At 43.7% G+C, this 23895-nt stretch overlaps 1 protein-coding gene across 5 annotated transcripts in view; it reads right to left on the bottom strand.

Annotated features, from left to right (window-relative positions):
* itsn1 (intersectin 1 (SH3 domain protein)) overlaps positions 1-23895 on the bottom strand; it is a 52251-nt gene that overhangs the window by 6559 nt on the left and 21797 nt on the right. Inside the window, exons 12-37 of one of the 5 annotated variants that reach the window (XM_004553553.2) lie at positions 23490-23629; positions 23136-23258; positions 22683-22832; positions 21447-21587; positions 21236-21323; positions 20544-20683; positions 18891-18974; positions 17586-17663; positions 14718-14854; positions 14198-14475; positions 13247-13413; positions 13026-13040; positions 11490-11737; positions 11203-11377; positions 11036-11122; positions 10798-10955; positions 10524-10603; positions 10269-10441; positions 10132-10177; positions 9744-9865; positions 9358-9481; positions 8671-8865; positions 1632-1753; positions 491-597; positions 198-299; positions 19-100 (exon numbers count right to left, since the gene is read on the bottom strand). In XM_004553553.2, the coding sequence (XP_004553610.1) occupies positions 19-100; positions 198-299; positions 491-597; positions 1632-1753; positions 8671-8865; positions 9358-9481; positions 9744-9865; positions 10132-10177; positions 10269-10441; positions 10524-10603; positions 10798-10955; positions 11036-11122; positions 11203-11377; positions 11490-11737; positions 13026-13040; positions 13247-13413; positions 14198-14475; positions 14718-14854; positions 17586-17663; positions 18891-18974; positions 20544-20683; positions 21236-21323; positions 21447-21587; positions 22683-22832; positions 23136-23258; positions 23490-23629 (3362 nt within the window). The remainder of the gene's footprint in view (positions 1-18; positions 101-197; positions 300-490; positions 598-1631; positions 1754-8670; positions 8866-9357; positions 9482-9743; positions 9866-10131; positions 10178-10268; positions 10442-10523; positions 10604-10797; positions 10956-11035; positions 11123-11202; positions 11378-11489; positions 11738-13025; positions 13041-13246; positions 13414-14197; positions 14476-14717; positions 14855-17585; positions 17664-18890; positions 18975-20543; positions 20684-21235; positions 21324-21446; positions 21588-22682; positions 22833-23135; positions 23259-23489; positions 23630-23895) is intronic. The other 4 variants (XM_012919707.2, XM_012919706.2, XM_012919708.2 and 1 more) reach the window with 4 other exon arrangements.

The raw sequence follows: 23895 nt of genomic DNA on the forward strand, positions 1-23895 counted from the left end.
CACTCTACAGCGCTGTACCTTGAGGAAGTCTTTGATCTCGGGGTTGTCGTCGGTTTTCTGTTGGATGAGCGTGGCTCCGTTCAGCTGACACGAACAAAACCTGAACACGAGAAAACGTAAAGAGTCATACAAGACACGAAACTGAGGGGATGATCCCCCTGCAGGCCGACTCAGGACTGAGAGATGGCAGACGGCACCTGATGTACGGCTGCATGTGAGGAAGCTGGTTGGTCAGGATGTCACCAATCATCTTCACAGGCATCCGATCGCCCGACATCTTCTTCCTCACTCTCAGAGCCCTGCAGAGGAAAAGTTTCACCGTCACAGATACAAACACACTGCAGCGACTGTCTGACAGGAGGAAATAGAACAAGGTGAGCTTTGCAAGTCAAACGTGCACCAGATGCAAATGTCTCTGTGTCGAGTAAGTGCATGCGCAGTGTCTGTGTGTGTGTGTGTGTGTGTCTGTTTCACAGCTTGGTGTGTTTACTTCAGCAGTTTGATGTTGCACATGATGAGCTCCTTCCAGTTCACGAAGATCATGGCGACCTCCTTCTCTGTCAGCAGCTCGCACTCCAGCAGAGGTTTGTGGAAAATCTGCGCGCAGACACACACACACACACACACACACACACACACACACACACACACACACACACACACACACACACACGATTGTGTGATTTTACCAAGGGAATCGATCATTTCCTGCTTGTACTCGTCCTCGAATATTCAGATCAAATAAAATATTAAAGACAAAAAATTTTCAGAGAGTGATGAAACTCACTGAACAGAGAAACTGTAATGTGCACAGAATAACTCAGATAAACTCTCAAACTTTTTATGATCTGTTTGATAAATGATCTTTCTCATTAAATGAGGAAAAAATTGTGCTAAAACTCAAAGGAGTTTTTTATAAACCCATGCCTTTAATTTGGGTTTATGTCTTCATCTTTGGCTCGGACGATCAGGACGATTCTTTTTTTATTTTTATTACTGGTGCTGTCTACTTCCTGTTAAAAGAGTTTGTATTTGGCTCATGGGCAAAAAACGAGTGATCGATGAAAGATAAAAAGCCAAAACAATAAAATAAAACGAGACTTTCTGGAGAGATCACAGCGAGTCGTTGTTACTGCTGGATGTTAAAGCTAAAAACCTTTTTAGTATTTTATCTCTCTTTAAACCCACAGTCTGAGTGTTCTGCGTTTGCCTTTCTGTCACTTTAACTTTGTTTTTAGAGGTGTTCAAATAAAGCTTTTGATTAAATTTGTAACAAGCCTAACGCTTCAATGTGTTCTCCTCCATTTAATTCAGGATTTATTGTTGTTAATTTACTTTTATTGACTTTTTTGTTGTTGTTGTTTGTCAACAATTGCACATATGCCTGAAATAAAAGTCATTGTTATTACTGAGAAAAGCCAGAGAATTATATCCTGAGCACATGCTGTGTTACATAAAATCACTCCTTGTGCAGGCCTCCTAATGTTCCAGCTGTGTGCCACGTCTCTCTGATATGTGCATCCTTCCGCCCATGCTCCTCTCATGTCCAGATACACTTTACAAACTGAGACATGCTTGGAAATTGATACCCAGATAAAGTCAGGAGGATGGAGGAGACCCCGTGTGTTTACCTCCGTGACGAGCTGCAGGTCGTTGACGTAGTTCTCCTCGGTGACGATCAGCTCGTGGATGTACCCCTGCCTCTTCCTCTCCATGGGGCTCAGCATGTCCAGCAGATGCAGGTCAGCGCACCCTGAAAACGCAGCATCACACACGCACACACACACACACACACACACACACACACACACACACACACACACACACACACACACACACACACACACACACCAGCAGTCAGTCAAACATCCTCAAATGTGGAAGGAGCAAACATAGAAAACCTGTCGAGCTGCAACAGCACATACATACCTGAGATCAACTCAAAGGCATTTGCAGTAACAGACCTGAGGGAGTCAGTGTGTGTAACCATGGGCTGCTTTTTGAGACCATTTATATCAAATTATGGTAATTTGACAGCACTCATTTCTAATCTTAGAGTTTTGATATAGTTTTCACAACGTTAAACGACAGTGTTGTTGTTGGGTTTTTTTTAAACTATGTAGTCCAAATTTGTGCTTTTGCCACTGTTGGCCACTAGAGGGCAAACAAAGTACACAAGAAGCCAGGAGACAGCCTTATAACTCTGATTACCTGCAGAGTTGGTGGCACGAGAAGCTCAAACTGTTGGTTTTAAGACAGAGGATGAAGGGACAGCAGAGAGGATTTATTTTGAAAATCTCAAACTTTAAGGGTTAAAAGTTAAAAATTGATGGTGGGTGTAGCTCGGGAGGCAGAACAGTTCATCTGCTAATCAGATCGATCCCTAGCTGCTCCAGCCAGCATGCCAAAGTGTCCTTGGGGCAAGATACTGAACCCCAAGTTACTCTCCGATGGACCCATCAGAGTGTGAATATGTGTGAATGCTAGACAGAAAGCTTGTATGGATGGGTAAGCGAGGCACTTTTGAGTGCTTGAGTAGAAAAGCGCTCAATGAGTCCGTTACATTTATTGTTTCCAGGCACGCTGTTAACTTTAAATATGTTCAGCTTTAAAGGATCAGGTCTGATAATCTAAGCCAGGGGTGTCCAACTCCAGGGCTCAAGGGCCGGTGGCCTGCAGGTTTTAGATCTCACCCTGGGTCAGCCATGATGAGTTCATTACCAGGCCTCTGGAGAACTTAGTCATTTAAATCAGATGTATGAAGGGCACATCTAAAACCTGCAGGACACCGGCCCTTGAGCCCTGGAGTTGGACACCCCTTAATCTAAGCTCTACTCGTGAATGTGTGTGATGTCATAAAGAGGGGATACACCATTGTGGTCATCTTGGGGACATGGCTGGAGTTTGAGCACAGAAGCCCCGCCAACCTGCTTTTCAAACCATATTTGCGAGGGGCAGCCAATCAGAGGAAATGAGTTAAAATTCAGCTTTTGTTGTTTTGGTTAATGCACGGTGAAAATTGTGGATTTGGAGGTTCTGGAGTGAGCAATAGCAGAAAATGGATGAATTATGGGCTCCACCAAAGCCCAGTGGAAGACAAATTAGCATTAGCATTATTCCAGAGTGTAAATCATGGGGTTGGAAACCTTTAAGATACAGGAACAACAAAGCCAAGGGAATGAAATGAAATATTTGTATTATTAAAAGACAGGTGTTACTCGCTGTGTGTGTGTTTGTGTGTGTGAGAAAGAATGAGTAACAAGGCCAGTCGCTGCAGTCTGTCTCAGAGCGTTTAATCATCAGGAGCAGTCAGATTCACCACCAAAATAAAATCCTGGTTATTTCTCTTTATCAGCTCTGTGCTAGCATTCTGTACATTTCATTCACCAGCATCACCTTCTTCTTCTCCTTTTTTAATACTTTATGAATCTGTTTGATCATTCGCGCTTTATTTTCACTCACTCATTAACACCGACACAGAGTGCAGTCTGGTTACATTTGGCTTGGCTGTTAATTCACTCATTCATTTATTCACTCATTCATCAGATTACTATTTATATTTATACGAAGCATCACCATTACCATTCATCAGATTATGTAAAGAGCATACACAGATTTATCTCTTTGAACACGCCGGACCAGATCAGAGCCAGGCTTCAGCGTCTTTGAGCTGCAGCGCAAACTAACCCGCAGCGCTGCAAAGTGATGAGGACAGAATGACAACGGGCAGACGTGGAGCGCGGCTCTGGTCCGGACGGGTCTCTGATCTCATGTAAAACTCTGACTGAAAGAAGTCTCGACCATCGGTTACCAAACTTCCCCTCGGACCCCGAAAACAAGCAGCTGTTATTAAAAAAACAGAAAAGAAAAAAAAAAAAGCTCCCAAAAGAAACCAGATTTGTTAAAACATCAACGGTCTGGACTCATGAACCAATCAGAGAGCTTTAGCTCCAACACTGACACACTGAGGAGCCAATGGGATCCAAGCAGGGTAATTATAACAATAACAATAATTATAATGACTGTATTGCTCATTGTATAAAAAGTTGCGTAGTTTAACAATCATTTCTTTCATTATTTCTTTCTGAGGGTAAACATTAAAATCCCAATACTGTCATCAACAAACTGAAATAAAAATCTAATATGGCAACCCCTATTCTCTTAATACTAGTCTGTTGCTATGCCAACAAACAGAGGGGAAGGCGGGGCGAGGCCGGAGGTCTCTGCGTTCGTTTCTGTAATGTCCTCTGACGATGCTAACTTGGTAAAATGACACGAGGAGAACGATGCTTTCAGGAGGTAATTATTGAGATAACGACGTTTTAGCGGAACAACCGTGGCTCGTGTGTGATGCCCAGGAAAAAACACGGCGGGCTGTGGGAAATAAAGCCACAGGAAGGCAGCTTCGTCTGCTCCTGTGCATCGGAGCAGACGATTTGCTTTTTAATGCTCGGTGAAAATGTCGCAAGTCTGCGGAGCCCCTGAAGCCACTGAAGAGACAAAATCTTGTCCGCACAAGTTTTCACGTGTGTGATTTCAATGTGATCAAACCAAAACCTGATTATCAGAGTTGTGTGAGTGAAGCTGCACACTCGAGACACGCAAGTGAATTTATAGCAAACAATCCACACGCGATAAATAACTCATAAGGAAAAGATTTCAATGAATTCATCACGCAACATTTGAATAATGCGTTCATACAGTAAGGATAAAATGTGTGCACAAAAATTGCACCACAATTAAATGAGTTGTGTGGAGAAAGTTTAAATTGCGCGCACAAGATTCTCCCATACAGATGACATTTATTGTTGTTGGTATATTTCAATAAAAACAGTTTGCTGAGGTTACTCCTTGTAGGCTTTCAAACAGTTAAGAGCTGAAGTGCAAAGTAACTCATTGTGAAAGATAAATATTGTGTTCACAAAAGATTCAAATATCCCACAAGCACGAGGTAAAGTATTTAAACGCTGTGAGACTCCAGGAGCTCCGTACACTTCACTTTCCCTTCCTTAACTCTGATTTATTTTTGTAATGATGGTGCAGTCGGGAAAACGGGAAGCAAAACTTTAAAATCAGCTGTTTTTCACATAAAGTATGGTTGACATTAAGCTAACAGACTTTGGTGCAATGCAGTGGGACAAATATGCTTCTATAAATTTAAAATAATGCTAATTTGTGACATTAAACGTCAGCTAAACGACTGTTGGAGGAATATTTGTAGTTTTCTGACTGAGAAAATGAGATGATATCTGTAAATATGAGGCCACTCGAAACGATCACACCAGATTTTGGAGGTTTAATCTGGAGTTTCACTCACGAGGTTACGAGATTATTTTAACGCGGAGGCTGAATTTCAAACTGCTCTTTTAACTGGAATGACTGAAAGATACAAGCCTTTTTTTTTTTTAGCTAAAAGCCCCGCCCCTCTGTGTGTCATATCAGTTTTCCTCATTTTCCTCATATATATGACATCCCATCATCATCGTAGCAACAGACAAAACAGTAAACATGTAAACAAAAACAACGGAACAAACATTTAAAGTTAATACATATTCATATGTTAAACTACAACGGATAAAAACGTGTGTGTGTGTGTGTGTGTCTGTCTGTGTGTGTGTGTCTGTGTCTGTCTGTGTGTTAGCTAAGCAGCACGGCTTTTTTTTTTTTTTTTTAAATTCCAGCTGCTCGCTTCCTTTTATGCCTCCTTCCCTACACAAAGTGAAAGGAGGGCAAACTAGCAGAAGGAAGCAGCAGCGAGGATTGAAACTTGGCCTGTAACTGCTGCTGGGACGCATCTCAATACTGCCTCGCTTCCTCTCCTCTCCCGTCTCCTTTAGAGCAGGGGAAGGGAAGGAAGGAGACGAGGAAACAGGAAGCTGGAAGGCGTCTTTGGCGTTGAGGAGAGAAGAGTTAAAGACTCTGACATTGAGACTTGTCCTCCAGCAGATAGTGGGTCTTTCTGTGAAGCTGTGGGAGGGGGAGGGGTTAGTGAGGGAGGTGGAGACAGCGTTTCTGACTGACAGGCTTTGGAACCAATGGGAGCGAGGTTAAAAAATAATTTAGAAAGAGGAATGAGGAGGGAGGATGAGCTGAGCGACTGATTCTAATGAGAGTCTCCCATAAAGCCACAAAACGACCCACTATCCACTTTACCACGCTAGCACGGTGTGTGTGTGTGTGTGTGTGTTTACAGTCACTGTGATCCAGTCAAAAACATGTTCATCAGTCCAGTCTTGGATAAAAGGAGATCAATAGTCTCCTCCTTTCTCCCTTCCCTCCTTATCTAAGCATCTCGGAACGGATAAAACAGGAAGAGAAGAAGAAGAAGAAGAAGAAGAAGAGGAAGAAGAGTTTAAGAGGAGGAGAGGAGTCCTGACTACTGATCTCCCTCCTGCTGAACAGTGCTGTGTGCAGCCAGAGCCTCAGATAAACAGAGTTTGGCCAAGTCCAGTCAGAGATTTCGCCAGCAGAGGGCGCTTTAACGTTACAGTCTGTTTGTCTGTCTGTCTGTCTGTCTCTCTCTCTCTGGCTTCTACTGGTGGAGAGTCGCCATTTCCGGGTCATGTGACCTCTTGCTGCTGTCCCATTGGTTGAGTGGCCTAGTGGGCGTGGCCTAGTGGGTCTCTTTGAGGGCTTTGAGGAGAGGGGGGTTCTGGGTAATGATATGATCCTAGAGAGAGGACGACAACAACAAACATCAACAAAAACAACTAAACAAAACAACAACAAGAACAACAGCAACAACAACCAGTCGGGCCGCTAGGTGGGTGGAGCGTGCAGCAAGGCGGAGAGTGTGGAGGCGTGGTCTAACCCAGCATAGAAACAGAGGAGCTACAGCGGGCAGCGAGGCGAGTCGGCAGGAGATCGTTTGGTTTGTGTAACGTTTTAAAGACCAGCCATAATCCCCACTACTGCAATCATTTAGAAATACTGTCATCACTGTATTTATTATTATTGTTATTATTTATTTTCAAATAGAAGAAAGAACCAGAAAATTCACAGATTTCTATTAAAAACTGGACACAGACTCTTAGTTTGTGTTATATGTGGACCTGTCACACTTACATGTGCAGTAAACAGTAACCAGCAGCTTAACAGATGAACCTTTTCTCTCTATAAAATTCACATTTACAGAGATCAGAGTTTAAAAAATTAAATTATTTTATTTTCGCTCTTCAACACCGACCACAGGAATCGGTGACGGTTTTTACTGTTTTCATTTGAATCCACAATAAATTTAATTTTGGATTTCTAAACATGAAATTCTGAATTTTGAGTACTGAGGTTGTGTTACGGTTCGAAGCTGTAACTGATCCAAATACTCACTCAGGAAAACACAATTTTATAAACTTGTTATTATTAACTTCTAGTTCATATGTAGATGTATGCAGCTCATCCAAAAAGTCCAGTCGTTGTGTTGCCCCATGTGGCTTCACTGTAGGTGGCAGAGCAGCATCTCACCCTCTGTAATATATAAGTTGTGGCTCAAACAAGCACAAAAAACCTGATTTAGCCGACCTTCATTAGTGAAGGCTCTTTAAGTTTTTGACTTAGACCAGTTTGATTTTTTTCTCTAGCTTAAATATCTCACCCTCCCCACACACAGATGTGTTTTTCCCCTAAAAGAAACACCCGGGGTGGGTGGCTGGGAACAAGATTTACATTAAACTCAGATTTTAAAAATCAATCCAACAGTAAGAAATATTCTCCTGCTCTTGTTGTCATTTGATATGTGCAACACACATGTGCACAGGTATATGATACATGTGTTGGTTGTTTGTAGACGATGAAAGTGAAACGACTGTGAAACAGACTGTTATGAATCTCACAATAATAAAAACTTAATGGATCAACAAGGAAAACAGATAAAAATCACTTTAATTGTTGACGTATCGCAGTTCGCTTTGACCATCATCGATCCCTGGCACCATTATGCATACTGGGAAAGAGCGGGGCTAAAATTTGATGAGTATTTAATGGTTTTTATATTGTTTTGTTTTGTTTTTTTACCATTACCAAAGTGACTTTTCGTTACTTTACATCAGCTCTGCTCTACTCAAGTTCAACAGGTTCAGTCTGCTCAGTTGGCTCGATCCAAGGATCAATATTAAGGAGAAATGCTGCCTTGGTTTTTGTTTCGTTTTTTATCTATGTGGCTTGACCTAAACTTCGGTCCACCACTAGTCCACGAGCCTCACTTTGAGAACCCTGCCTGTACACAGACACAGTCTGTTTACCGCCAACATCTCTCTGCTCCGCTCTAGAAACTCTACGTCTATGGTGGATCATGCTGAAGGGACACATGCAGGGAAGAGGGGACACTTGCACACTAATACATGCAAATACACACACACACGCACGCACGCATGCACATACGAACACACACACACACCACCCAGAGGTGGTGTATGACTGGGAGGTTATCAAAGAGGCCCAAAGGAGTGTCAAGGTGAAAGGTGAGAGGTCAAATCAGCCCGGGGAGGTCAATCACAGACTGAGAGAGGGACAGCATCTCCACACCTGGCTCTGGGCTGTGTGTGTGTGTAGAGAGTGTGTGTGTGGGAGAGTTCGTTTTAGTGTGTTACACTACTTTGTATTCACATTGGGAGTCGGTTAGTACGTCTGTATATGTTCCACGCAGGAAGTGTGTGTGTGTGTTGTGGTACTCACACTGCGTGCTTGGGTCAGTATCTGTGGTGAGTTTGACGTAGTTGCTAGGAAACAGACCCTCCCTCCCATTGAGCTCTCCTTTCCACCAATCACAGTCGTCTTTGTTGAGCACTGTGATCACCTGACCCTTCTGGAAGGCCAGCTCGTCGTCGTTCTGCGCCACGTAGTCGTACATGCCGATCACCTGACACAGAGCTTCAGGACCAGAGACGGGGAACAGGGAGAGATTATTAGTGTCCGAGTCTCTCTGGATTCTTCACGTTCTGACAATCAATAATTATTAACGGCATCAAATCTGCTGAACTGTGTCTCTTTAAGTCCATTTGGTTGCACACAAAAGCTGCAAGATTGGCTGCATCCAAAATACAAACTACCCGACAATACCAATTATTTTACTCTACATGGGGTCAAAAACAAAAATTCTGGTATATTAGACTTCAAACTAGGCACAAATACCATGAACGCTGCAGGAAACTGAGGTCTGGGGTCCCATAGACTTGTATACAAGTTGAATCCCTTTTACAGCCACAGGAGCTGCCCCCTGCTGGCCAGTAGAGAGAATGCAAAGCCTTTTTAAAAAAGGTGCACCTCTTCTTCTTCAGCACGTTTCACAATGGACTGAAGGGCCTCTGTAGGTGTTGTGGTAAAGTGTGTGGATTTTTCTGTGTTCTTTGTGTGTGGATGTACCTGTGCTGGCAGGGGCCAGTTTAGGAGGTGTGGGCTCTGTGGGCGTCGTCTTGCTGGTGCTGGGACTCAGCAACTTCACATAATTGGCTGGAAACCAACCAATCTGGCGCTTTTTCCCTCGAGCCTGGACCAATAAAATCAAAGGATGCCATCAGTCACAAACCAATATGTAAAACACATTATGTACATAATGACAAAATACAGCAGGTAATTCCTTTAGCTTTGTTCTGTAAATAAAATGATACAGATTTAAAAAAAATCCTCAGTTATCTGGTGAATATTTGTGTCTCATTTAATCCATGTCAGCGTTTCCCATCATACCTATCCTTCTCTACCTCATTACACTGTTTCAGGCAGAGATTAAGTGACGGTTGTGTCTTGTGTACCTGGAGCTCGCCCTCCCACCAGCCCCCTGGGTTCTTCTTCCTGATGAGGATGAGCTGTCCTGGGGCTAAAGTCAGCTGCTCTGCTCCTGTAGCATTGTAGGGGGCGATCACCTGAGCGATCTCTGAACAGGAACAGGAAGAAGATGATGAGGGTTTTTATTTTTTTTCTTCTTTTAGTCTCTGACACCTGGTCTATGTGAGTTTTATTTTGAAGGTTTAAATCAGACAAGTTCTCTTTCACATGGCTTTAACTTCAACTGGCACAACAAGGACAACGAAGAGTGAATTAAGATATTTACTGGTCAGTTTGACACTTTTATTAAGGAAACTCAGTTTGGTATTCTGAGGAAAACAGGAAAAGTGCATTTTGGTAACATTACAGGCCTACCTGGTTTCTTCCCAAGGCTTCCCGTCTTCCCTGCTGTTCCCAGTGACTGTGGGCAAAGATTCAGAGTCACAGTGATTAGAAATATTTACCTGAAGATCTTCTATTCTTCCCCGAATTTGTTCAAAATGAGCTCTCACCTCTGATGTGGAGTCCCGTGGTTTGACGTAGTTGGATGGAAAGACTCCAGTCTTTCCTCCGACCATCCCCGTCCACCAATCGCCTTCTTTCCTCGTCACCACGACGATGTCCCCTTGCTGGAAACTCAGGTCCCCCTGTTCATTGCTCTCGTAGGTGTACATGGCCACGTATTCTGTATGAAAGCATGAAGACAGAGTGAGTGACGAGAAGCTCGCTGACGTTTCAGCAAACTCGCCCACATTTGCGTTCGTTACCTTCACCCGACTCTGAAGGCTTTGTTGGGGAGGGGGAGGGGCGTTTTCCATTGGGCGGGCTTTCCGATGCTCCTGTTTCACTGGGAGAGACAAAGAGATAAGAAAAAAAATCATTAAATACATGAAATAATTCTTCTTTTTTTATGTGAGCAAAGTCAGCAGGTCCCCTTGTACTTTGGGTGTCTTGCCCACTTTAAGCGCCCAGTGTCACAACATAACAGCTTGTTTAAACTGTGCTTTGTGTCAGGAAAAGCCTGGAAGCTTTTTGACGTACTTAGTGTTTTTGCTGCGTGCTGCTGTTGCTGGAACACCAGGGGGAGCCGTCATGGTGGCGGAGATGAGCTTCACGTAACTTTTGGGGAACCAGCCTCTTTGTCCGGTCTGCAGTTCACCCAACCACCACATGTCCTGCTGCTCCAACACTGTTATTATCTGCATCAAATAAAAAGTTCAGTTATTACAATTAAAACGCAACAAAAAGAGAAAGAAATTAGTAATCAGGAGATCTCTACCTCGTTTTTGTTGAAGTTTAGGTGGTTCTCCTTCTTGGCTCTCCAGGGATACAAGGCCTGAGCCTGAAGACCCTCGACCTTCTCTCCCTGAGAGACACAGACAATCACAGCCGTTACTCTCAGCAGAAAGAGATGCAAAACCAGAGAAATATTGTTTCTGTCGTTACCTGTCCCAGTACGGGAGAAGGAGAGGAACCCGTCGTCATGGTGGCGGGAGTGAAGGCAGAGCGTTGTCGCAGCTGTGCCGAGGGAACGCTCAGAGATGGATTCTGACTGGCCGAAGAGGTGGGCCACGCGTCCCAGCCCTCGCTGTCTGATTGGCTGGTTGTGTTTGAGGGCCAGCTGGAAATATTGCAAGCATGCATATTAATATGATGTGACTGACGTGTCTGTGGGTCAGTAACGGAAAAACAAATCGTCAAATGTCAGCGAATCGGACTTTAATGGCACTTACGTTGTGCTGAAGTCCGCCCAGTTGCTGTTAGAAGAGGACGTGGTGGAGGAGGCGGTGTGTCCTGGGGCGGGAGGGGGCGTAGTCATCGGCTGCTGGGTTGAGGAGGTTGTGGCTGAGACTGTGGAGCGCAGCGTGATTGGCGCTTCACTGTCAGGTATACGCTCTGCATAATTGGCAGGAAACCAACCGGTCCGCCCTCTGAGCTCACCCCCCAGCCAACCGGGCTCACCTGTTTGCGACTCATCGACCTATCAGAGCACAGGGACAGGATTAGGATAGCTCTCATGACACGCAAGGGATAGAGATGCACGTGTCATGTTCATGGTGGGAGTGGCGCAAACAATAACAACGGTGGAAACGGCAGCAGCTGATCAGATCCTGATTAGTGGACAAATGATGCAAAAAACAACACGAGGGGCAAAAAGTCCCACGACTCTGCCCGAAAACAACACCCGATTTAAATTTGGCTCCTAAGCATCCTTGTGCAGCTCTGACATTAGGATATCCTCAAACAGAGCAGTGCACCATGGGCAGGCATGTATTTTAACATACAGACAGACAGAACAGGTTTACTGCTACGGTGGCCTTGAGGTGGATTTTTAACAGGTAAACCATAGCTGAAAACCCCAATTAACTACATCTGTAAATTTTAGGATATTTGCCATAAATATAAGAAAAAAACCCACAGAGCCATTAACAAAGTATTCCTGTATTAAATACAGATGAAAAATTGAATCCATGCAGGTTTTAGCAGCTAAACTAAATCTTTTTTTGACTTCTTGGCCACACCAGCACAGTCTTTGCTCACTCACAGTCCTACGTCTCAGATTCGGCTCCCTCTACCAGAATGTATTAAATTTGCTGCTGTACTGAAACACGTGAGGATGCAGTTGGTAGAAACAAGCTCCTAGTGACCAATCTAAAGGTAGGAGGAGTGCTAGAAGCTTTACAGAGATGCACAAGGAGACAATGTCAAATTGGGCAAAAATAAAACAAGTATGAGTTTTTTTTTAATGCACTTTATAAATTTGAAACCTCCATTTTAAACAGTAACCCCCCTGTTCCTCATGGTCCCAACCCCAATCTGTCAGAAACGACACTGCAATACGTAACATCTCACTGAAATGTGGCTACAAGCTAAAAAGTATATTTCCTCTGTTTTCCCTCCTTAAAATGGTGACAGGGAAGTGGGACGGAATAATGTGATATGTTTACATGAAAAATGGAAAACTGCAAGCTGGGATATTTTATTTGTTTAGTTTATTTATGTGGGAATTAAAATAGCCTCTGTGCTGTAGTCACCAGTCTTTGGCTGATAGTTAAGCACACTCACAGGTTTCCACACTAACTAAAAATAGCACGACATTACAGATCTGACTGCAATAACTTAAACAAACAAAAACTAAACAAACAAAAACCACAAACATTCATCCACTGAAAATGAATGAACATGGAGGCGACATGAGATGAAAGCGTTTCTGGCTTGTGATTGGTGGAGGTACATCACTGGGCGGGTGGGGGGGGGCAAGAACTTACCCATTCCCCCTTCACCTTCAGTTTGCACAGCAGAGGAGAGAGGAAAACGTTAATACACACACCGCACAGCCACACACACACCCTTCAGAAAGAATAAACACAAACAAATACAACACAGGCAATAAGACACGTGTGTGGAAGTCCTTTACGTGACCATCACTGACTGTAGTGAGCTTAGCTGAATTCATCTGAGAGAGCAGCTTTTTCTGCAAACTACATACCATAATAACATCTCCGGGAGTGATACTGATCTCATCATGGCTACGAGCGTCGAACGGATACAGAGCCCTGTAGTACACCACCTTCACCGGCTGCTGCTGCTGGTCGAAGGCGCTGGCTGAAGCCTTCTGGTCAAATAAACTGGGACCTGGAGCTTTTTCCACTGTGACTAAGCAGAAAAATAAAACTATTAGTAAGAGAGAATAGATCACTGCTGAGCAAATGAAAAGGCTTTATAGTGAAGCACTTCCTGCTAGACAGGAATTAGGTCTTTAGCACTAAATTCAGAGTTCAGTGTGTTTATGTGCACTCGTTTCTCTCCTGAAATATAAAAGAAGCTTTTCTGCTTTTTTAAAAACACCTACCAGAGCACACAGGTTTTTTGAATGATTAAGTCAATGGGTTTTTGATGTCACAGTCTCAAAGGGCTAAAAAGAAATTCGTCATCACGGAGCCGAGTTGTCAGAAGTGGCAAAAGCCGCAGTTCCTGTAGCTGCCACTTGAGGCTGACTCCAAAATTGAGTCTCTTCTCACACAGTGTAAATTTAAAATACCCCAAATCAGCTGTGAAGATGTCGTGTTTATAGACCAGTGAAAACCCAGCTTGCGTGTCTATGGATAGTTTCCACTTACATAACAACCGCGTGTGACATACAGGTGGATACCGACACCTGCTGGGTGTCATCTCAGTTAACTCAAGCAGAGGAACTGAACCTCCACACTGTGAGTTTGGTGTTTGTGTCATTTTGGAACATTTTTAACTGAATTATGTGACAGTTATGGGACATGCTGAGGTCTGAGCTCCAGTTTGAAGTCAGTGAAATAGTGACATTTTATTTGCATGTTACGCATTATTTAGCAGACATCTGTCATCCTTCTACATGAATACAAAAAAGGATTTCACATAAGCAACACGCCGGTGGCCAAAGCACTAAATGCACGTGTTAACACACCTGCTGACGCCCAGGGGTCAGCCGGCTGGCTGAAAAGCTTGTTTAGTTTGTCCTGCATTTCCTTCTTGCCTCTTCCCTCGTCCTCCTTCTCTTCTGTCGATCCTGCTCCCTTCCTGACCTCTTGCTCCTCCTCCATCCCTCTCCTTTTCCTCTCCTCCTCTTCCTGCGTCACTCTGTTTAGCCATGCGTGGGATGCAGGAACGGAGGCGGGGCTTGGAGCTTGTGGAGCAGAGCCTCCTGCTTCCTCCTTCCAGGCGGCACCTTCCTCTGACGACAACCTGTGAAATAAGATCATTAAAACAAGTTTTAAAACTCTGATTTTGGGGCAAGTTCAGCGAAACTTTCCAGCAGTTTTTCAACTGGATTTGAGAAGCAATTCCACAAATACAATTTTAACCACTCAAATTAAAGTTAATTTGTATAATGCTTCAAAACAACCACAGAAAAAATGGCCCAGATGGCTGCTGAGTGACTGACTTTTGCATTTTCTGGTACTGCATCATCTCCACTTGACTCTTACCTGCCCTCCTGCAGCTCAGCGGACTTCCTCTCGCTCGGGGTGTGTATGTGAGACTGTGTGTGTGTCTGTGTGTGTGTGTCTCCCTCCAGTTCCTTCTGTTTCTGTCTCTGCTGCCGGGTGTGGATCTCCCTCAGCTCCTGCAAAGCATCACGGGATACAGGAAGGAACAAGCGATGAGGAGGAAGTGGGGTCACAGGGCTGGTTGCTAAGGGCGTCCAACGACAACAAACAAGAACACCAACACCGGCAGTAGCAGCACGTTTGTATTAGTCAGGTGAGCGAGGCAAGCTCCGCCCCTTTACTTTGGTAGTCTTGTTAGTTTATTCTAAAACGGACGAGGCAGGACGCTAAACTGAAGCCTTCTGTTTGGGAAGTCTCATTTCTTTTAACCAGTCACTGCACTCGAACTAGAACATCACATGTCACAGAGAACCTGAAGACACTGACGTCGGGGCTTACAGCTTTCTGAGCTGATGTGCAATGGAAGGCACAGATCATCCAACTCTTCATGAAAGGCTTTTTGTGGAGCGATGGCGGCTGCTGCTTTTGATCATGACCATAAACAGATTTGATCCAAAGTTTAGGATGTCATGCATTACCTTTATATCTACACCTGGCAGCGTCTCTCCTCGAGACTCAGTGTAAGTCACTCAGAACAGCCAAGTGACAGAAAGGTTAACAAGGCAATGGTTACCATGAGGGTTCTTTCTCGTGGAGTTTCCCTTTATTCAGTTCAAGCTAGTTTTGAACTTCCTCTGTGAATTTATCAGGATGTTCTGATGCTGCAGACTTAACACAAATAAGTGAAGGTGTGAAATAGGCTCAATATATTTCATCGCAACTAAAAATGCACTCACTTTACACCACTGTGTAACAGTTATTACACAACAAGAAAGTGAGGCAAGGAACATTTGTCCTTATAGAATCCTGTTTTATTGTTACTGCTCAGGTGACATTATTTTATCTCCACTGCTTCTCTGATTTTCCTGGAACAAGCCTTTGAATGCACATACTGTTCATCACCTATGAGTGTGATGCTGATGTTGTGAAGGGAGCGCAGAGTGTGAAAGAGAAGCTGTCGATTTAATGATCACAGCTGAAAAGATAAGACTGCCGATACAAGTGGTAGAAATTACTTCTTAAGTTCAGGTGTTTCAGGCACGTCCCCACCTCTCTTCTTAAAGGACCACGAGGTATCCAAGAATAGCGTCTCTGCTCTGCCCCAGAATCAGATAGGCCGTAAAAAGGAAATGGTGGTGATGTGGGGGACCAGCTGCCTGCACTCAAGTCCCTGCAACTTGTGTTTCTGTCCGAGTATGATTAAAAAACAAACTTTTCTATATGTTATCAGTACGTGGGAAGGGATGTGACTTGGAAACAGACCCGGCCCGTAATAGAGGGCTCTGGTCATGGTGGTGGGGCGGAGCTTGCACGGCGCACAGTATGTTCGTGGGATGGGTTAGAGGTCAAAAAAAAAAATGTATGGGAGGGAGGGGGATTGAAGGGAAGTGAAGGGATGCAACTGTGAAAGGGGCAGTTCTGTGTAGTCATGACAACCAGCTGTGCCATTAGAACACACTCTGTTACTATAACAACAACACAAGGCAGCTGTCGTGTTTCAGCCAAACAACCGATGTGAGGAAACCTCCAGAAACGAGCAATCGAGAGACACAACGAGCCGAACTACAAATGTGAAGACAGAAACCTCCACATCACCTCAAACAGGAAGTGGAGGATACACGAAACAACAGAGACCACACACACACACACATACACACACAAAAACACAAACGTTTGTCCAGATCAGGTCTAGTTTATTGCCACATTAGGCTGGTTAACTTCTAGTACCTTCTACGTGTCTGGCTGAAACATAATTTGGTAGCACGCAGGCTTTAGGATTACAGTATAGCATCTGTAATCTAGTAAATCCCAGCATAGCAACAGCATAAAGTCACCTAAAGTAATATACCTGCTGTAGTGAAGGGACATTTCACCATAATTTATCATCATGGATACACACATTTCACCCGGTGTGTAGCGCTCTCTAGTCTATATTGTCTTGGTGTGAGTTGCATAGTTACAATCATCATCTACGCATTAATCTACAGGTGTTTACTTTCTGTTTTGTTTTTTATATTATTATAATCAAGAAGTTATATCAAAAAAACTAGTTAGTGAGAGCAAGGACATCCAGATTCAAAGACCCATGACAGGCATGACCCAGTGATGTGTGCCTGTGTGAGGATTGTCCGTCCTGTAGGTTAGCTAATTGAAGAAATCTACATAGTTTACTGCTGACTGCGTCCACCAAGCCGGCAGGTGTAGTAAGAAATTCTGGAAACCCTGTATGTCAGGGCTGGGGGGACAACAGGCCTCAAGGGCTGGTGTCCTGCATCAAGATGTGTCCTTGATCCAACAAAGCTGATTTAAATGGCTAAATTACTTGAAGTTCTCCGGAGGCCTGGTAATGAACTAATCCTTTGATTCAGGTGTGGCTGACCCAGGGTGAGATCTAAACCTGCAGGTTTTTGCTTTTCAAAAGGTGAGTTTCATTTAGTTTCATTTTATTAAAGAGTCATCGATCATCTCCAAAAACGGCGCAACTCAGACCAACTTTGATTCTGGGCTGAACTGTTCCTTTAACTACAGCAGCACAGCTAGCCAGCTGGATCAGTAGTGAGCCAACACCAGCCTAACAGAACAAAAGATCAGAGGCAAAGATAGAGAGGATGACAAATTTAGGGTGAAGAGAAGAAGAGACAGAAAGGAAGACGAGTGATGAGGAAAAGAAGGAAGAAGAAGAAGAAGAAGAGCAAAGAATGGCGACAGGAGGAGGGGCGTGATGGGAGGCTGGTTTGTTTCATGGACCTTTATAACGTGGTCTAGCCGAGTCAGACACACTCTGACAGCTGACACACACTCCTGCAGCTGCCCCTGCTCCTGGTGCTGAAACACACACGCATATATGTATACACACACACGCACACAGTTCAAAACACAGACACACACAATATTTGTCAGTAGATTTCTTTGTTGGTTTTTTTCTGTACACACCAAGTCATTTTTGTTGGGGTTAGTCCATGTAACCTCATGCAGTCTGATTCTTCTGAGACACTAAAGGAAAAGCAGGCTTGCACAATATGGCCTTGACTCATGAAGGGAGGCTCTCGTGAGTCACTGCAATGACTAATGTGCTGTTAGTTTCATCAGAGGTAAAACGCTGGCTGCCTCTAATTGTCACCTTGCTTTGGATCATAAGTAAGAGTTTTAGTAAGTAAGCTTGCTCAAACCGGTTCTACCCATTTTAATTCCTGCTTTGCCTTTAAAACAAACATACGCTCGATAAATATGTTTTTTACTGCAGGCATGATCACTTAATCAGAAATAGATGAACAAAAAAATAAACATTATTCTCATGTATATCCAGATTACTCATCATGTGAATAATCTTTAGAGATGTCAAAAAATCCTGCATTTAAAAAAAGTCTTAAAATGAATTAAAGCTACCAGCAGGATGTTAATGTCACCTTCGAGTCTTTAACTCGGCATTAACAGCAGCAGCAAACATTCGTGTTGACGTTTCCGTCTCCGAGTCAGAATCGTTACAACCTTATTAAAGGCTTTGTCGTTTCCTGTGTCAGTCGTGTCCTGCTGCTTCATCAGTGCATCTACAGAGCCGGGATCAGTAGCGAGTGGTGCACTCCTCCTTGTTAGAGGCTCTCCTGACTTTGACGTGTGAGATTAGCAATAAACAGCACACAGACTACATCGGTGCGTCACAGCTCGACAATTACAAGACCTCGACTGGCCACGGTACATCTCTCTGGCTGGCAGGGACAGCACAGTGCAGTACAAGCGATGCACTGAAATGTTACCACAAATCAGACCAGAAGTCTGGTTTGTTGGTGTTAAGGACAGCAAAGCCTTCTAAAGTGACTAAAACACTTCAAGCCTGCAGGTTAGTATTCTCACAAGAGGGTGTACAGTGTTTTAGTTCAAATCATTCCTCTGATAATCTGCCAAATCAGGTCCAATCAAAATGCAGAACCCACTCCTTCTTCCAGATTTTGCCATTAATGGCTTAGTGTTAACTGCAGAATTTGATATTGTTTTATATTAGAGTATGTCCCAGCTGCAGTACCACCCCAGTCCAGCAGTGGCAGTGTGCTCTACCTGTCTCCCTCTCTGTTCCTCCTGAAGCTGGCGTCGCAGGGCATCTATCCTGGCACAGTGGTTGGCATAGAACTCACACAGAGACTGGCATGGGAAAGGGAGCAAAAGGCCAGTATAGGAAATAAAATAAAAGAGTAGAAAATATAGAAGGAAGGGTTTATTATGTGGAATAAACAAAGAGTAAAACAGGGAGAAAATGAATGCAAGAAATACAGGTGGAAGAAACGGGAACAAAATATAGACGAGGACAGCCAATAGAAGCAGAAAAGGCAGAAGGTGCATTGTGCCGGATGAGGCACAGCAGAGTGACAAGAGAAGATTTCAGGGAGAGGAAGTGGCGTAGAAAGGAAGGTGGAGGGAAGGATAGTCAAATATCGATTATGTCTCAGTGGCCTCTGCCTCTGTTTGCAAAGAATAACACCACTCAGAGACGGCTGCGTGTTCCTCTGCAGAGAAATGGTTACATACGCCGCTTATGCGTTTGCTCCTATGCTGCTAGGCTTTACCCAATCACTGCATCGTGGTTTTTACACTGAATCCAACTGAGAGTCAACTTTATTAGATTAGCTGCAAGAAAATCAGTTTACTGTGGTCTGTTTAGTCTCTGCTATCCTCCCTTTCTTCTCATTCTCCTCCTTGTTTAAGCAGACTGTTTCTCCCCTCTCTGACCTGTCTCGCTGTCCGGGGTAAATCCAGAGGAAATAAATAAGAAACGGGGACAAAAGGTGCTCTGGGACACGTAAACAGACTGCAGTGATCCAATTCCGGAGGAATAAAATCTTCATCTCTCTGTAGTAAACTGTGTGAAAGCTACGCGAAGCAGCTGGACTCAGTGTTCCTGCGTACACTCTCCAAAAACACGCCAATCAGCGTTAACACTGAAAACAACAGCAACATGAACACAAACAGAGCAGCAGTCAGGTATAAATAGAACATCAGTAAACATGGAAACTGTGACAAACCAAGCTGTGAGGATGTAGTCATGAGGGATGGACAGGACGTGATTCAGTCAGAAAAACAGCTACTGCGTTAGAAATTACTTTGTTTGCATTTATCTGGACAGAAAACATGCAGCTACTTCACGTCTACGTTACAAGGAAATAAAATATGCTTCTCAGCACCAAAATTAGATTTTATTTACTCTTATAATCAACAGATTTAATAATGTTAGGTTTATTTAAATAGAATAGGCAATTTTAACAGAGATATATATAAGGTGAATTGGAAAAAGCACGTTAATATCCTCACACTTGTGTGAAAACACCAATGGAGCGCAGCTTCCAAACAAAAATGAACAACAACAAGACAAATATCACAGTGTGCATCAAACGTCTCATTGTAACATAGTATTAGATTCACATCTGTTATTTTTATGTTAAACTCTTTTAATTTATTAGGCAAACCACATAATACTGTGACCTGGCATTTCCTGGCTGGGTTTTTCCTGTGGGGTAATGACACGCGTGAGCACAACTGTTATACATTTTAGTATATTTTATGCTAGAATAAGTGAACCATGATATTAAATAATGGTTAAAATGTCTTTTACGTTGTCTCTTTTGGGGATGCCAACACGTACACAGGAAAAACCCTGCCCAGTATGTTTGTGGCTTTCCTGTCCTGCATGGTGTTGTTGATCATTTGTCTCTTTACCTTCAGCTGAGTGTTGAAAGCGTCTATTTCTAGCAGTTTGGCCCTCGTCTCTTTCTCCACAGCATCAAGCTGCTCTCTGAGCTGCTGTCTGCTCATCTCTTTCTGCTCGACAGCCTTCTGCAGGGACGAAAGACTATCACCTAAGTACACACACACACAGACAGCATGAGACAGCAGCAAGTTAATAAATCAAAGTTTCCAAGCTACGCAGTAATTAGCAGAACAGACAGTTAACAAGGTAAAACGTACGCACTCCTAATCCCTTTTAAAAATTGTAATATCTGAAACAAAACATTTACTTTGAACGTTTTTATCAGAAACAAAATATGGCATCACAACCAAGGTTAAAACATTTACCTTAAACTAAAAACTAGATGCTAAAAAACATTTGAGTTAACTAAAATGAAGATAAAAGCGCCACCCCTCAGCCTCCGAGTAGACCCACCTATGGTATCAGTTTCAAAATCGCGCCGTTATCGCGTTCACAAACTACAAACTTCCATAAGCCTTTTGCGACTGAGGGATAAAAACGCAACTGAAACAAGAAAATCTCCTCTGGAAACTGAAACTAAACTGAATTAAAAAGTGGGGAAAAAAAAGAAATTAAAAGTCGTAGCGACGAAATTTCAGCTGTTCCACAACAAGAATGAATGATAATGTTTGCATGTGAGCCGAGTGTCTGCGGTACTCACGGTGCAGACTGTTCTGCTGAACCTGTTTCAGCTGCTCGTTCAGACTCTGCTTATCAGGAATGAGCCTCCCCAACCACTGCTGGGAGTCCTGCACGCAGCCAGAAAGACCAGCAGAAAGGGTTAACACGTACACAGTAATGAGCCGGTCGTCAGTGGGGTCAGAACTGTATTCTTTTATTCATTAGCTGCTGGTTTTGTTTGCTTGGCACACCTGCAGCTGTTGTTGCAAAAGCGTGATTTCAGTGATGCGCGTCTCTCGGGTCTGGTTCGTCTGCTCCACCTCTTTCCTCTGATTCGACAGACGAAACCGAACATCCTTCAGTTTACCCTCCAACTGGCTCTTCTTGTCATTCTGGAGGAAACACACAGAATAGATCACATTTAATACTTAAAAACAGTGAAATCCAAACTCGAGTCATGTTGATGGAAGATAAAATCTTTAATTTAGCTTTTTCTGTTGTGGAAAAAGAAAAAAGGTCTGGATTAGCTGCTCTAATCTGTGTGGATTCATGTTTGACCCCACGTTTCAGCCACTTTTCACAGATTTATTTTCATCTTCTATTCATCACTTGCTGAGTTTGATTCTTCATCAGAAGAGACCCTTTAGCCTCATGAAAAACACGCCTCCACTTTACCAAATATCTCCTCAGGGCAGAAGAATGAGATGACACTTAACCTTAATCCTGTAGCTTTATTAGCAGTGATTAGTCTGATTTAATGAAAACATCAGTTCATAAATGCTGAAGTTTCCATCTTTTTCTTCCAAATTAGAACACTGAAAGGAAAAAAGTAGAATCCCAACTTTCTATTGTCACATTATCAGCTGTGTCTGACCTACTGACACTAACAGTCTGACAAAGAGGCAGGACAGTGATCAACCAGCAGCAGTCTGATGGTTTCATGCAACGACGATTCTGAGAGTCAGTTACTTACTATAGATGGCAGACAGTTGGTGTCGTAAGCCACCGCCTCTGTTCAAAGATGGTCGTTCACAGTGGACATAGATGCTTCTATGAACAGAGGCGGTGGCACCAACTGTCTGCCATCTATAATCCAGTTTTGAGTTCCCTTCCCAGACGCCTTAACGCCCACTCACACCCTGGGCCATCTGACCTCAGGAAATCACATGATAGGGTGGGGCCAGGTTTCACAACGAGCTCACCAGAAACCCTGGCTGATTGTGACCCACACCCGCTTTCACACCTTGGCTCATGTGATTAGAGGATCATCAGGGGGTCCTTTTGTCCCTCTTTGGGGGGTTACTCCCACTGGGTTTAAATCTGGGACTCTCCACCATTTGACCTTAGAACTGAAGAAGCTTCTTGAATGAGAGGTGAAACATCTTCAAGGAACTTAAAGTCCAGACGCTTTTCTTTCCAAGCTCCTTAGACTATGATGACCTGGATGACTGAGAACCTTCACAGACATACTGAGTATTTTTGATTACCAGAGCCTCCAGCTCAAACTCCAGCGTCTTCTTCCTGGCTTTGAGCAGAACTATGCTCTCCTGCTCTCGGTTTCTCTGAGTCAGAAGCTCCTGCCGCCGCTGACGCTCCCACTCCAGCTGACGCTGGCGCTCTAACTCTCTCTTAGCGGCCTGCCACACAGACACAGAAAGTTCTGTTTACGCTCAGGACGCAGTTTTATAAAGAAACTGCACAACAACACAAAAGACTGGAGGTTAAACATTATATACATATAGTACATCATACACTTGATTACACATGACTAGTTATCTGGTGCAGCGGTGTGAATCGGGCACTTTGCTGTGAGTGATTTTAGGGGGGGGTTGGTATGCGCTTGTATGCAGCACTAATTACAAGTTTGCAGCAGTTATGCTTCAGCCCAGCTTTGGCTCTTTAATTAAAATGCAGATGTTCCCTCTGTCTCTCTATCATACCTCTCTCCTCTCTATCTCTTTGCGCCTCTCTTCTTCTCTGTGCCTCTCCAGCTCTCTCTGCTTCTCCAGCTGTTTTTCTAGTTCCTGTTGCCGTCTCCTCTCGTGCTCCAGACGCTCACGCTCCTGAAGCACAAACGTAGAGAAATGAGCTGGCAGAACAAACAAACCGGTATTTGTCACGCGTCACCCCGATGCGTTTCCGTATCCTCCAAGTTTCAAGAGTTGAATTAAATAATTTACTGACGCAGGAGATTGTAGCCAGAACTTTGAAAGCGCTGTTTATTTTACGGCCTCATAAAGAAGCCTTAAACCATGAGCAAATCAAATGTGCAGTGCACAGTGAAAAGAGCAAACCTTTCTCTCCTGCTCCTCCCTCTCCAGGGCAGCCAGCCTCTCCTGCTCTTTCCTCTGTTGCTCCTGCAGGGCCTGACGTCTTTTCTCCAACTCCAGATTCCCTCGCTCAAAGTTTTCCCTCTTCTTATCCTCAAATGTCACTGCAGGGAGACAAAGAGGACGTTTATGAAGTGGGCTATGATAGATGGTTTGTAAATTATTTAACTGAAACTGCTAGAACCATTTTAGATGAGAGGAAGAAGCTTGAAAACAGAGCCGACTACACAAGCACGGTTAGGTTCTGTCAGCATAATGAACACTGTGGCCACAAAAAGGTCAAAAAGAAAAACACAGGTCACATAATATTAGTTTATTACAAAATTACTGAAGGTTGCAGAAGCCAAAATAAGTCAATGATGTCTAAACG

This window comes from Maylandia zebra, linkage group LG13 (assembly GCF_041146795.1).
Source record: "Maylandia zebra isolate NMK-2024a linkage group LG13, Mzebra_GT3a, whole genome shotgun sequence".
Lineage (NCBI taxonomy): Eukaryota > Metazoa > Chordata > Actinopteri > Cichliformes > Cichlidae > Maylandia > Maylandia zebra.